Source organism: Drosophila navojoa, chromosome X (genome assembly GCF_054131105.1).
Source record: "Drosophila navojoa isolate 15081-1374.11 chromosome X, UAZ_NAV_1.0, whole genome shotgun sequence".
In the NCBI taxonomy this organism is placed as follows: Eukaryota; Metazoa; Arthropoda; class Insecta; order Diptera; family Drosophilidae; genus Drosophila; species Drosophila navojoa.
In genome coordinates this window covers 10,244,171-10,257,797 of record NC_142895.1, presented here as the reverse complement: position 1 = coordinate 10,257,797, position 13,627 = coordinate 10,244,171, and the positions used below count along the sequence as shown (strand labels likewise).

The window sequence follows — 13,627 nt, the reverse complement described above, 5'->3', positions numbered from 1 at the left end:
TGCGAGTGTGTGTGTGCGTGTGTGTGTGCACCACACATTACCCAACTGCTTGAACCTAATAAATCGAGCTCTTGACAAGCTGGTGACCTTCTTTTCGGGCACACCAGCCATGAAGCTGACGAGCTGCTTGATAACGTTGATGATGACGATGACGATGACGACGACGATGATGATGACGACGACGACGATGACGACTCGTGCTGCATAGGAGTGACCCAAGACAGCGCTGAACTGAAGCGTCTTGAGCACTTAATTAATTGTAGGAGAGCGCTTAAACTGAACTAATAACCTTTAGAGCTCATAGTTTGGGCCCTGGAGAGGGTTGCCTTTTCAGCACACTGAATTGAAGTGAAGTGGGGCATGCTGGGTCTGTGCGCTGTGCCTGTGCGCTGTGCCACTTGATAAGAGGTTAAACAAAAATTGCCAGCCCGCAGGTCAGAGGCCATTGCTGCCTGATTCAATTAGCTCGCGTGACACAGTCAGCTTCTCTGCTGGATGGAGAAGGGAAGTGGGGAAGTGGGGAAGGGGGGAGAGGGCTGTGCTGCTGGCACACATTTTTCACTACAGTGTACTTCATTTGTTTTTATTTGTTTGCTTTTCATTTCCCACACACAGATATGGGCACCTTCGAGAACCAGAACGAGGGACACTTGACCGTGGTCAGCGGTCATCCGGCCATATTCGATATGCCAGCGATTGATTCGGTGCCGAAGCCTTCGGTCTCTTGGCAGGCGGAGAATCGAACGCTCAACTATGACATCAAGTACGCCCTGACCCAAGCCAATCAGCTGATCGTGCTCAGCGCCGATAAGCAGGACGTTCAGGCGTATCGGGCACACGCCATGAACACCCAACTGGGCAGGGAGGAGGCGAGCGCCCTTATCTATCTGAATGTCACAGGCGATCCGTTTGTGGAGGTGGCGCCCGAGATAATCGTACCGCCGCAGGATCTGAAACTGAAGCGCGGCGAGGGCGTGGCCGAACTGCAGTGCATCGCCAATGCACGGCCCCTACACGAGCTGGAGACCATTTGGCTGAAGGACGGACTGCCCGTGGAAAACGCCGGCATTCTGCATACGCTCAACAATCCCTGGAATCGCACCTTGGCCCTGCTCCAGGCGAACAGCTCCCATGCCGGCGAGTACACCTGCCAGGTGCGTTTGCGCAGCGGCGGCTTTCAGACGGTCACGGCCAACGCCCACGTCTACATCCTGGAGCCGCCCATGTTCTTTACGCCCATGCGCGCCGAGACCTTTGGCGACTTTGGTGGTCAGGTGATGTTGCCCTGCGATGTGGTGGGCGATCCGACGCCCCAGGTGCAATGGTTCCGCAATGCGGAACGCATCGAAGCGCAGCTACTAAGTGGCGGGTAAGTGTGAAGAAAGTTTTATATTAAAATAGCCAAGTAGTGTTGTACAATTTAGGTTTTAGTGTTGGCTAAATACTTAGAATAGTTGAGTGTTCTTGTAAAAGAGTTGGTTTTATATTGGCTAGATGCTCGAATATCAAATGAATTATATTTAGTGTTTGATAGTCTAGGTCAGACAGCGTTTTCCAACACTTGTACATCAAAATAGTTTAGCGGTGCTGCAAAGTCTGAACTTAAGGCACTTAACTGTTAGGCAGACAGTGTTTTACAACACTTTTATATTAGAATAGCTAAGCAGTGTTGTTAAGTGAGCAGTACAGTGTTGGGTAAAGACTGAAGTAATGAGCTGAAAGAAATTTAATGTTTATGAAACCCTATTAGACTGTATTTTTAACACTTTTGTATCGAAATAGCTGTGCAGTGCTGTAAAATGTGCAGTTTAGTGTTGTACAACTCTGACTGCATTTTGCAACACACCAAAAGGTTAAATATTGCAACACTCATATATTGCGATTGGAATTACGAATTCTTTTAGCCATGGACTGTGGCTACTTTGCGGCCAGTGTTGAAAATTACCACAAAATCAATAGAGCACAATTACAAAATATGTAGATTACAGCAGAACGGCCATCTATACGCATTAAATATGTTAAATCGGTATTCGGGGCAATCGAGAGGCTCAACCGAGCTGAGCTCAGAAATATGCCAGCATAGCGATTTCGATTAATAGGCGTAAAGCTCAATTAGTAGCGTGGTCGGTATGCCAAAGTGGGCGGTGTATGGTGGGCGAGCCTCGATATGTTTGTGAATAATTACAGCTCATGAATGTTAAACGTATTGCAGGTACTCAGTGAAAGCCGATAATACGCTGATAATTAAAAAACTGACGCTGGAGGATGAGGGCATGTTCCAATGTCTGGCGACCAACGAGGCTGGCGAGAAGTCCGCGTACACCTGGCTGCGTGTGAAAAGTGAGTCAAGTGCTGCTAATCGATTGATGCGAATCGACTGATTGCATTCCCCACTTAAAGACCATTTCATTTATACATATATATATATATATATATATATATATATTTATCATATCTGCATTTCTACTAACCAAATTCGCTTCCTAGAAACAGTTTGAGCTGCGCCTAATGAAAACAATCTACTAAAACGGTGCTGTCTCTGTCTCTTTTTCTTCCCCATTGTTGTCTCTGTTATGATCAAACAAAAAAAACACTAACATATGCAAATATATATATATATATAACTCTATATATAAACCCATTCATGTCAATCAACCACATTAAGCAGCCACAACCGAAGCAGCTGCTGTGCCGCAGCCGCGCGTGAAGCGTCTGGCACAGCCGCGCATCTTGCGGGTGCGAGCTTCGCATGCTGGCATGGGATCGGGTCCGAGATCGGGATCGGGATCGGGATCGAGCTTGGGTTCTGGCTCGGGCTCGGGCTCGGGCACGGGATCGGGATCGGGCATGGGCATGAACGCTAAACACCCTGGCAAGGGTAATAAACGCAAGGAGTTTCGCTTTGGTATGGGCATCAAGAATGCAAAACCGCTCACAGCTCACATTCACTACTCAACCCACTGCACCTCGAATTGAGAACCAAACTCACTCACATTTAGATCATTATCGCTCTTACATTAACTGTACTATATATAAGACTCTGCACTTGCATGAAAGGCATTCAAAACGCACTCATTTTCAGTTTACTCATTCATGTTTGCACTCACTCAAACAGACGTAGCACGAGTGCCACACAGAAACACCCACACACACACACACACACACACACACGGGCATACACAATGTTGCCCCATGTGGCCCCACTTGGGGGTTGGCTCAAGTGCAACATAATTGTGGCAATTTGTTAGCTTTTTATGCTCATATTTTAAATGCCGCATTAAATCATCAACGTGCCGCAAACTGTTGCCGTTCCCATTGTTTGTAGTTGGCGTTAACTGTGACACTCTCGTCATTATTAATAATACCATAATTATTAACCAAAAATTAAATAATTGAATAACTAAACTTTTATTGAGCTGAAGTCGGCTCAGTAGAGCCTGAACTGACTTGAGCTCTACTGAATTAACTCTTTAAATAGATTTTGCACAATTTCCTTCTTTTAGCAAACTAATAAATTATACTACATTTGGTATATAGATTTAAGGATTAACCATATAAATTTTAAATATTTTAAATATATACTATATATTTTTTTTTTTAATTTTTGTTGTTATTCATATAAGTTCAGAAATTCTTGAAAATGGAAAATCTGGATAAATTGGTTTTATCAAAAATGTATGTAAGAGCCGTGTATGTAAGATCCTATAAGGCCTACAAACTGAGGCGATTTAGTACTGTCCGTCCATCCGACTAGAACACCTTTACCAGCTTAAGACTAAAGAAATGTTAGGCAAAAAATATATATACATATATATATATATGTATATATATTTATATATATATATATATATATATATATATATGTATATATATTTTTTGCCTAACATTTCTTTAGTCTTAAGCTGGTAAAGGTGTATATAAATATATATACAGGGTTGTCCTTATTCGACTGATCCATCTGGCAGCCTTGTAGCTTCTGACAGAGATGCCAGATCGCCTTGTACTTCTGAAGTCAACCTCGTATAAAATATTATATTATATGAAATTTCGCATAGACTGAACCATATTGTTTAGCAGTAACTAATCTATGTATGTATATATCTGCACTACGTATGTCTGTATATCTATAGTTGTTAGTACATGGATCCTTCATTGGCATTGATGGACTTTAGTTCAGTCATTGTCCATCCACGTAATATGTGCACAGAGGGACTCAACTCAGTTATTCTGACTGTGCAAGCAAACAATAGAGAGGTCATATACATTTCCATATGCTACACATATTCCACATGATAATCACTTATTTACCTGTTAACTGTTAACTGTGCATGGGTTGCAATTGAAATCTGAATAGAGACAAAACTCTAGTTTGTTTGCTCAAGCTCAAGAGGAAAAGCTGAAGGCATTTCATGAATATGCATGACTTTTTGCTATTGTTATGGCCGTATCGTTTACTAGCAATAACATTAATAATTATCATTATGATTATCATTAATATTGTACGCGCTCTCATTGTGTGCGCCTTATTATTATCATCGAGGTTGTTCTTGTTCATAATATTCATGGATTTTCTTGAGAAACTTGCTGCTGCGGCAACCAAGTGTCATTAAGTGCCTGGCCTAGTCTGCAACAGGCTTGTAGCTTGTATTAAATAATACATGCATACACCTACACACATACACGCACACACACACACATGCACATTGTTTGTATTTGCCATGGGAGAATTTTGCATATTTATGAATTTAATATAGCGCAAAATAAAGACAGACGAAAGGACATATGCTCAGCAAATACATATAAACAGGCACACACACACACACACACGCATACGCATGCGTATATGTATGCATATATGCATATATATATATATCCATATACTCTTGGTCTTGTGCAGCTCAACAAAAGCCCAGCAGCATATTTGAATTGATTTCGAGCTTTTATTATTTGGCAAATTCCTTTCTGAACTTTGATCATTTTAGAGCAGACAAATTCAAATTTACTTTTAAATAATTAAAGCAGGATTAACAGTACTCTGTTGTTGAATGGTCAGAATTTTTAAATTTTCCAAACATTTTTCATATACATAAATAAGAAATGCGACTAATTCGACGAATTTTGCTGCGCAACTAAAACCGAAGCTTAACTTGAAAAGAATTTTGCAACATATTTGGTTTTGTTTTTTGAACAAAATAAAAAATAAAGTGATCAAATAATTTTTGAAAAAAAAAAAAAAAAAAAAAAAATTGTTGTGGCTTAAAGTAAAAAAGATTTACTGATATATAAAAAAAATGTTAATAAATTATGTGTAAAATATATATAAAAAAATATGTTAAATATAAATATGTAGATGGATAGGTTTCTATATCAAATTATAAAAAGAAAAATTTATTAATATAAAAAAAGACTTATTTTTAGCTTTTTATGTAAAATATCAAAAAAAGCTAAAAAATCAATTTTTTTATTTATTTTTTTTATTATTATTATTAAGTGCAGAGCCTGTCAGATTAAGTACTCTAACAACACAAGGCTAGAAAATTATTAAAGCAGCTAAACCCCATAACAAGTATATGAGGATTTCAATTTGAAATGATTCAAACATATTTTTTATTATTTTGAATCAATTTTTTTTTAATATAGTTTTATTGCAGCTTTTGTCGTAAACTCTATAGCGCATTTATCCAGATTCAAACATAGTAATTAATTTAAAGCTTTTTTTTTTTATATATATATATATTTAAACGGCCAGCAGCAGCCAAATGCCAAGGCTAAAGGCAGCATGAAGCTAGTCAATATAAATATTTATATATATTTATTTATACGTATGTATATATATATATGCCTGCCGCATGTCACGCTTATTCTTTCAGCCTTTCAGCCCGCATGGTGCAGCCGGTTCGCTGCCCCAAAAAGCATGCTACATTATTTAATTGGGCTGCTGATGCAGCTCAAGTTTTGGCCGTTTGACAGCAACTAAACAATTATGTATTAGAAAGTGCAGCAGCTCTCTGCTGCCATTTAAATATTTGACAAACTGTTGTCGCTGTCGACGTCGACGCTGACGTCAGCAGTCGGCAGCGAACTTGTTTGCCTGCTCTCAAGTCACAGAGACACTGCGGCGACGGCGTCAGACGTCTGTGCTCAACTTGTCTCCAAAACATTTTTGCGCAAAAATATGCAGATCCCTGGGCTGGCAAGCTGGGCGTCTGAGTGTGAAAGGGAGAGCAGGCGTAGAGCGAGATGGCCAGAGTTCTTGTTTAAGTTGTTTCAATTTGATGGCTCTTTAAGAACTTGAACAACTGTTATTTTCTTTATCCGAGCAGCTTTCGCTCTCTTCCCCTCTCCCCGTCTCCCTCTCTCTCTCTCTCTCTCTCTCTCTCTCTGTCTGTCTAATATATATTTTTGGTTACATTTTAATGGAGCTCGGCAACGTTTACATGCCCGTCGAGCTCTCGTCGTCCGCTGGCCATGTAAATTGAAAATTTCGATGCATATTTCGTGTCGAGCTTTGCTTTCGCATTAAATCTCGCTCGCTCTCACTCACCTCCCTCTCTCTCTCTCTCTCTCTTTCTGTCTCTCTCACCGTCTGCCTTGAGTCAATGCCACTGATTTGTCCTTGCTGGCGAACCGCTTGCCCGCTGCACTTCATTGAGTTACAACTAGTTAAAAGATTTTGTATTCCTGGCTGCGGCCAGGGCCAAGCCATGTCGACTTCGACTTCGACTTTGGCTTTGGCGTTGGCGTCGGCGTCGCGCTTTATTGAAAAACTTTTGTCAACTTAAGTTGAGTGATTTTATTTTATGGCTCAGTTACTTTACCCCAACTCGGGCGCTCTGGCTAATAAGCTCTCATTTCGCTTAATGCGCGGCTCACAATTCGAGTTAATTTGTTTAGATGGCTGCAGCTGCTGCATGGCGCATTGACCATGCCCGAACTGAAGGTAATTCGAATGTACCTGAGTCCTTTAGTCCCAGGCAAGGATTAGTTTCATTCATCATTCAGCTCTCAGCTGTCATTGCTGAATCGTAAAACATTTTCCACATAAATTCACATTACTTTTTCTACTCCTAATGGACCGACTGCGGCTCGCCTTTGTCTTGCCTAATTTTCTATTCGTATTCGAATTCACACATTCGTAATCCATTTGGGTATAAATTACAATTAGGCGTGTCGCCTTGAAAGGTTTTCCAAAACCCGAAATTTGATTTGAGTTCATACAATTAATGCAGGCGGAAAGTTATTCATGTTATTTGCTTAACTAAATTAGGCCATTTGACTTATTAAAGCAATAAATAATATTACGGTTTATGGACAAAAGAAACAAAGAAACGAAAACTGAAATAAATGATTTGTGCAATTTAGCTTGAAGTGTAGCAAAATAAATGTAAAACGAAAATCCGCTGCAGAGCAGACAGACAGAAGCGAACAACGTCTCAGCATCTGAGCTTCAGTTTTTTTTTTTTTTCAGTTTTTGTGGCTGGCATTCTCAGAATTTGTCACCTACGCAAATGACGCTGGTACTTAGAGTATATCGTGGAAATGTCGTTTGAGGCGGTGTATATAGGACTTGGGCAGAGATCGGTCACCGGATTTTTGATCTTATGGCATAAATATGTCTTTGATTTGTATCATTCCAGTACGAGACGAGTTGATTGATATCCGAAAGAGTATCTGAAAAAGTCTAGAAAATTAATGATAATAACTTCTCGAACTGAATGACCAAGGATTCTCTAATAATATATCACACTTATTTATCTTAATAGGGAGCTATTAAAAGTCGATCAATATCGTAATTTAACTTGAGAACTTCAAGATCAATTTAGAAAAAGTTAAAAGTAAACTAAAGATGAAATTACTGCACAAATTAAAGAAGTGAAGAAGCAAAGATTTTCATTTACCATATCTTAACATTCGATAGCTTTGTCATCTTAAATCGATAAAAATCGATATTGAAAATAAACAGTAAAGCTACAGCATTGTTTTATCGAAACTTTAATAGACAGCTAACAATTTTAAGATGATCTTGTGCTGTAAAACACACAAATATTCTCTTAGATAATGACTTAATTGTAGCTATTTTTGACATATCGATAAATATCGACAAATAAGTATGTAAATCTTTAGCACCAAATATGTATTAGATCATACAACTAAAGATTCTCTTTTTCAATATCATAATTATCGACAGAGTATACTCGATAAATATCGTAATAAGCTTGAGTTTGTCCAGCTGCCGTTTAAAAGGTATTTGATAGTCGTTCAACAGGTGCAATCCAATGTTTATTTTTATCCGCTTCTATTTACGTATTTAGCAATGAGTTATGCTTCTAGCTGTGGCACCGCCAACTGACAGCAAGGGGCAACAAGTGGCCAGCTAAGCTGCCGCACGCTCCAAAACATTTGATGGTCGTGGCGTCACGTGGCGCCGAAGACGGGAGGGAGTGGGGGGAGTGGTACGTTTGGTTCGTGGGAGGGCGAGCAGTTGGCTTGAAATTATTTTCCAGGATAGCGCGTACCGAGCGGTAACGGTCGGGTTCATAAGTTGTTTGCATTTTAATTGCGCCCGCCTCTTGGCAAAAGTTTTGCATATTTCTTTTCCTTTTTTTCTGGTGGTGCTGCTGCTGCTTCTGCTGTTGTTAACTTGGCTGGCATAAGTTTGGCTTTTGGATTGCACCTGGCACAATTTAGCACATTACCTTTGGCCCTCTGACGTTGCTGTTGCTGTTGTTGCGCATTTTCCGGCTGCTTGAGCTGCTCGAGTAACATAATTTTGTAATTTCCCGAAACGCAAAGTGATTTTAATCGCTGCTTCCTGGCAGTTTGCAGACGCTTCACTGTTTGTCTATGCAGCTACCAAAGTTTCCACAAACAACAACGTATTAATGAAGAGGCGGGCACTGGGCGCTATTGGGCGTGGCAACATTTTCCGGCACTTGGCAGGCCAAGGCGCCACACACACACACACTGTGAAATTTAGATGCAGTCATGCAATCAGTTTAAATTCAACTCTCTCTCTCTCTCTGTCTTTGTCTACCTCTCTCCCTCTCCCTCTCCTCCTCCCTCTCCCTCTCTCTCTCTCACACACCCGCACACATCCGTGCGCACAGCTGAAATAACACAATACACGCAACACTTGAAAGTTGTTTGCTTACTTTGTGCTTTGGTAGCCTCTTCTTGTGCCCGGGGCAAACAACAGGTGGCGCCACCTGGCGTTCGTAGCACGTAATTGCAGTTGATTTTGAGGTTACATCAAGTTTGATTGGCAGTTAAACACTTTAACTACATGCTAACTCCCCAATCAAGCTGAAAAAATAATAAAAAAAAAGAAGTAGAAGAGAGTCCTATGCGAGCCGATCAATTCATAAAGACGAGATAATTTCGGTCCTCCAATGGCTTCTATCGACAATAGTCAATATCTAGACCTTTATTTCATATATATAAAATATATATATATTTTCGTTGTACAAAATATAAACATCCTTCTAACACAAAATATTCTTGAATTCAAATTGCAAATCCGAAACATTCTATTAGTTCTCTGGCGGCGACCTTAGCCAAGCTGCGTAATAGCCCGCATCTTCTGGCAGATACTCATTTGGATTCGGCGAAGGTGAAACGGTGCTTGAGCTATTCACAGAGTCCAGCGATGGTACAGGAGGCACGTTCGTCTCATTGGGAACAGTTTCGATGCGGCGTCTCTTTGCATCGGGCTCGCCCCCGCGATTCGGTGATCCTTTACGTTTTCTATTCGCACAGCTTGAGCTAGTCGATGGAAGTTCTGGCTCTAAGCGCTCATCGACATTCATCGGGGTGACGTTATTCTCGGCGTCAGGAGCCTCCATTTCCTGCTGCTCATCTTCCTTTTGCAAGTCAATGTTGTTTTCAGTCTCAGTTTCAGTTTCATGATTCACGTTGTTCGTCTTTTTCTCTTCTTGATCTTCCTCCTGGTTGCGTTCGGCTTTAGGCTCGTCATCTGGATTTTCAGATCCTCCTTCTGCGGATGCGTCCTCTTGTTTTGTTTCATCATCAACTGCCATAGGTTCCTCGTTGACTTCTTCAGTTTGAACTTCAACTGAATTCACCGCCTTCTCTGTAGTCTCCTGCCCATCTTGCATCAACTTTTCCCTTTGATACGTTCCATAAGTTATGGCTTTCTGCTCCCCCACAGATGCCGTCTGATAATACCTCATCTTGATATGATTTGGCAGCTGGAACCATTGGCGTCTGGCGATCCTGCGCAAATCGGTAAACTCACGTAGTGTAAGGCGTTGTTTAACAGTCTGTTTTAGGGCATGTGTACGTAGTTCTACCAAAAAATTTTGAAATGGAAACCTAGAAAGCAATAATTGTAATTTCACGGAATTTAGATCGATACAAGACGTGTTAGAAGTGTTATTTGAGGCAGTGGCTGTGGGTGTTCCCGTAGTGTTGGTGGGTGTGCCAAATGAGGTTGTCTCAATGATGTCCAGAGAAACACTGGAAGTACTGGAAGCAGTTGTCATATTAGACCTGGAAATACGGGGAGCATCAGACCTGTCAGCAATGGAACTATCAGAGCTGTCAACAACAATGGAACTATCAGAGTTGGCAACAGTGGAACTATCAGAGTTGGGAACAGCGGAACTATCCGAGTTGGAAGCATCCGAAGAACTATCAGTGGTATCTTCCATGGAAATATCCGTCAGATCGGCAGTATCATTCGGTCTTGAGGGATTGTCATCTTCAATGACTAGATGGGATATATGTCCACGGTTATATCCCGTACAAAATAGAAAACGCGACTGCACTACATAATCATAAGCATAATCATCGGACTCCGCCATGACGCGGTTACCCAGAACTCGAATCCTGCGACTTCGTACGGTCATATGAAGGGCCATGTTCACAGGTTCCATCACATTGTGCCAGACCGGTATATCACTCATGGAATCATCTGAATCACTATCCCGGTAATTCTGCCTTCTAGTTACAGTGTTCGTCCGGATATAATTCGTTCCCACGGCATTGCCCACAGTCGCATTTCTGACCGGTGCTATACTTATCGGTGTGACATTCGCGCGGCCTCTGCCTGTGATACTATTAGCCGCTGCATTCGCATTAGCATTATTGGTATTAGACGACGCTGATGAAGAACTCATTAGGCGCGTCACGAGTCTTGAAAATATTCTACTAAATGCGCGTAAAATGCGACTCATTTTGATGCTGATCTCACAATAGAATCACAATATGCAGTACCAGAAAGAAGAAAAAAAAAATGAATTTACGGTTTTATATATTTTTGTGAACTTTCGAGATTTGTAAATCACAACTGAATTCAACTGATGCTAGAGTAGGACTGAGAAGTGTAGGGTTTCCCAATAGCCAGCATAACTATTCGCCTGCTGTGATCCGAGTCGATGAATTGGATTGCTTGGATCTGGGACTGATATCAAAATGAGTATGTGTGTCAATTAAGAGTGCTCGGCATTGCGATGCGTCTTAAAGCAGGTGAAAAGTGTGCTTAGCTGCGGCTAAAGATTTGCCCACAGTTTATACAAAGAGCTTAATGCAAAATACGCCGCAATTCCTATGCAAATATTATGCATAACCAGCAACGCGACCATCGCCACCACCATCGCTGCCAAACAAACCATCAGCCAAGAGCCAACAGCCAACAGGCATCAGCTAGCACCACCCAGCCACCACCCAGCCAGCAGTGGCCCGGAGCGCTTGGGGCAAGCACTTTACGGGCGGGCGCTGGCACTTATCGCCGGTGCACGTCATTCCTGGCGAGGGCTTTATTATAACGGCTTTAACTTGAGGCGGTCGCTTTAGTGGGTCAACTTGATATTAATTACGAATGCCATGCAACAACAACAACAACAACAACAACAATGGCAAGCACGGCTTAAGTTGCGGCACGCTGCACGTGGCATAAATCGTGCCACGCCATTGTTCGCTATGCAGATCAATATGTCGTTGATGCAACAAATGCAACAACTGGATTAAAACTAGCATCGGATGCTCCTTTCGCTCTCGCCTAATTGCTGTCCAGGTGTCAACGACTGCTCAATACTCGTTCTAACTCGATTGCATTCCCTGCGGCCAGCTGAGACGGTAGGTCAAGAGAGATTACGGCTGAGATTCTCTATTCACTCTATTCAGTAACTCAGCCAATTAGATAAAGCATGCAAAAATCTATTCGGGATTGCAAGTCGGCTAGCCACAACAGCAAACACAGGGCCAGACGAGACATTGCAATGCAAATAAACGGAAGCTAATATACTCTTGTTTGCTTAGTCAACGAGTATAAATATTCAAAAGGAAAAGAAATAAAAACGAAAATGTTGCCTCTTTCGTTTTATTGGACACGTTTCTTTAATATGCCCTTTGCGTGCACAGCCGCAACAAGCTAGGGGCGCTAAAGGGGAGCTGGCAGGAGGCGGAAGGCGGGAGGCGTGAGGCGGCAGGCAGATGGGCAGGCGGGCAAGTGGTTTTCCTTGGGTTTGGGGCAATGCCCTTTGACATGCAGCCGCTTAAGCACTTTTAACACGTTAACGTGACCTCCATCCGCCGTAATGAATAACCGTACAGCCCGTATTACACTTTAAGGCAATCGCTACGAATTGCTTGGATCAATAAATGTGTGGGGCTCGTTCCCACGATTAGCTCTAACGATTTTCAGCTGAGACTTACTTGAACTGAATAAAAAAAATATAATGTAAATATATATATTATAATATATATACATTATTAACATGTCTGGCCAACATTACCGTGTTCTTGGGCCATTCGTCAGAATGGCGCTCAATAAATTACGAAAACCTGTTGGCAAATGAGGGCTTCGCCCATCAGTCGAGCTCTGTACAATCATTTGAGATTGGGCAAATCTTGAGATTGGTCAAAAATCAGGCTACTTACGTATAAATGCACACGAGGTCTGTTTAGAAAGTATGTCAAATATTTAATCTCTTTGGGCTTATCATATTCAATTTGATATTTTCGTTTAGGGTTATATCTAGGCTGAAAATGTGCCGAAATTGATCAGCTGATATTTTTAATTTTTTTTTTTTTTCAATCAAACATATATGAAACAAATAATTGATATAAAATTTTGGGCCGAAAAGAAGACATAAATGAGGCCCAAACCTGGGAAACTTGTGCCTACAACGGAAAAGGTCTATGAAAAGATAAGATAAGGATAGAGAATATAAAGTTGGAATCAAAGCAAGATCAAGATCACAGAAAAATATATAAATATATTGGTATTTAGATATTTATATAGACAACGTGTTCTATAAAATCGAATGATGATTTTTATGAAAGGGTTCAATTCAGATGATATTTCAAATTTGATGCTTATAGATCCAACAATGAATAGAAAAAAATAAGGAAATAAATAAAAAAATAAAATAAAAAATTTTTTAAGTATTATAATTTCGGAATACTTTTCAAACAGTCCTCGCCCTACAATTAAATGTGAAAATAATCAAAGTTCGCTTGACTGCGAACAAATCTCAATGAAACGCGAGTTGAGGCAACTAAATTATGCATAAAGTGAAAAATTTCAATGGGATATTGTAAATTCCCTCAGCTGTCGTTCGGTTAATTATACTTATTCCACTGCTTCAATGGCTTATGCTGCTTC

General features: G+C 40.9%; 1 protein-coding gene across 9 annotated transcripts in view; it reads left to right on the top strand.

Annotated features, from left to right (window-relative positions):
- Positions 1–13,627, top strand: part of sdk (sidekick cell adhesion molecule) — a 121,342-nt gene that overhangs the window by 89,332 nt on the left and 18,383 nt on the right. For 5 of the 9 annotated variants that reach the window (XM_089265085.1, XM_089265076.1, XM_089265080.1 and 2 more), the window contains exons 5-7: positions 616–1,369; positions 2,213–2,340; positions 2,666–2,905. In XM_089265085.1, coding sequence (XP_089121211.1) covers positions 616–1,369; positions 2,213–2,340; positions 2,666–2,905 — 1,122 coding nt within the window. The remainder of the gene's footprint in view (positions 1–615; positions 1,370–2,212; positions 2,341–2,665; positions 2,906–13,627) is intronic. The other 4 variants (XM_089265084.1, XM_089265083.1, XM_089265082.1 and 1 more) reach the window with 2 other exon arrangements.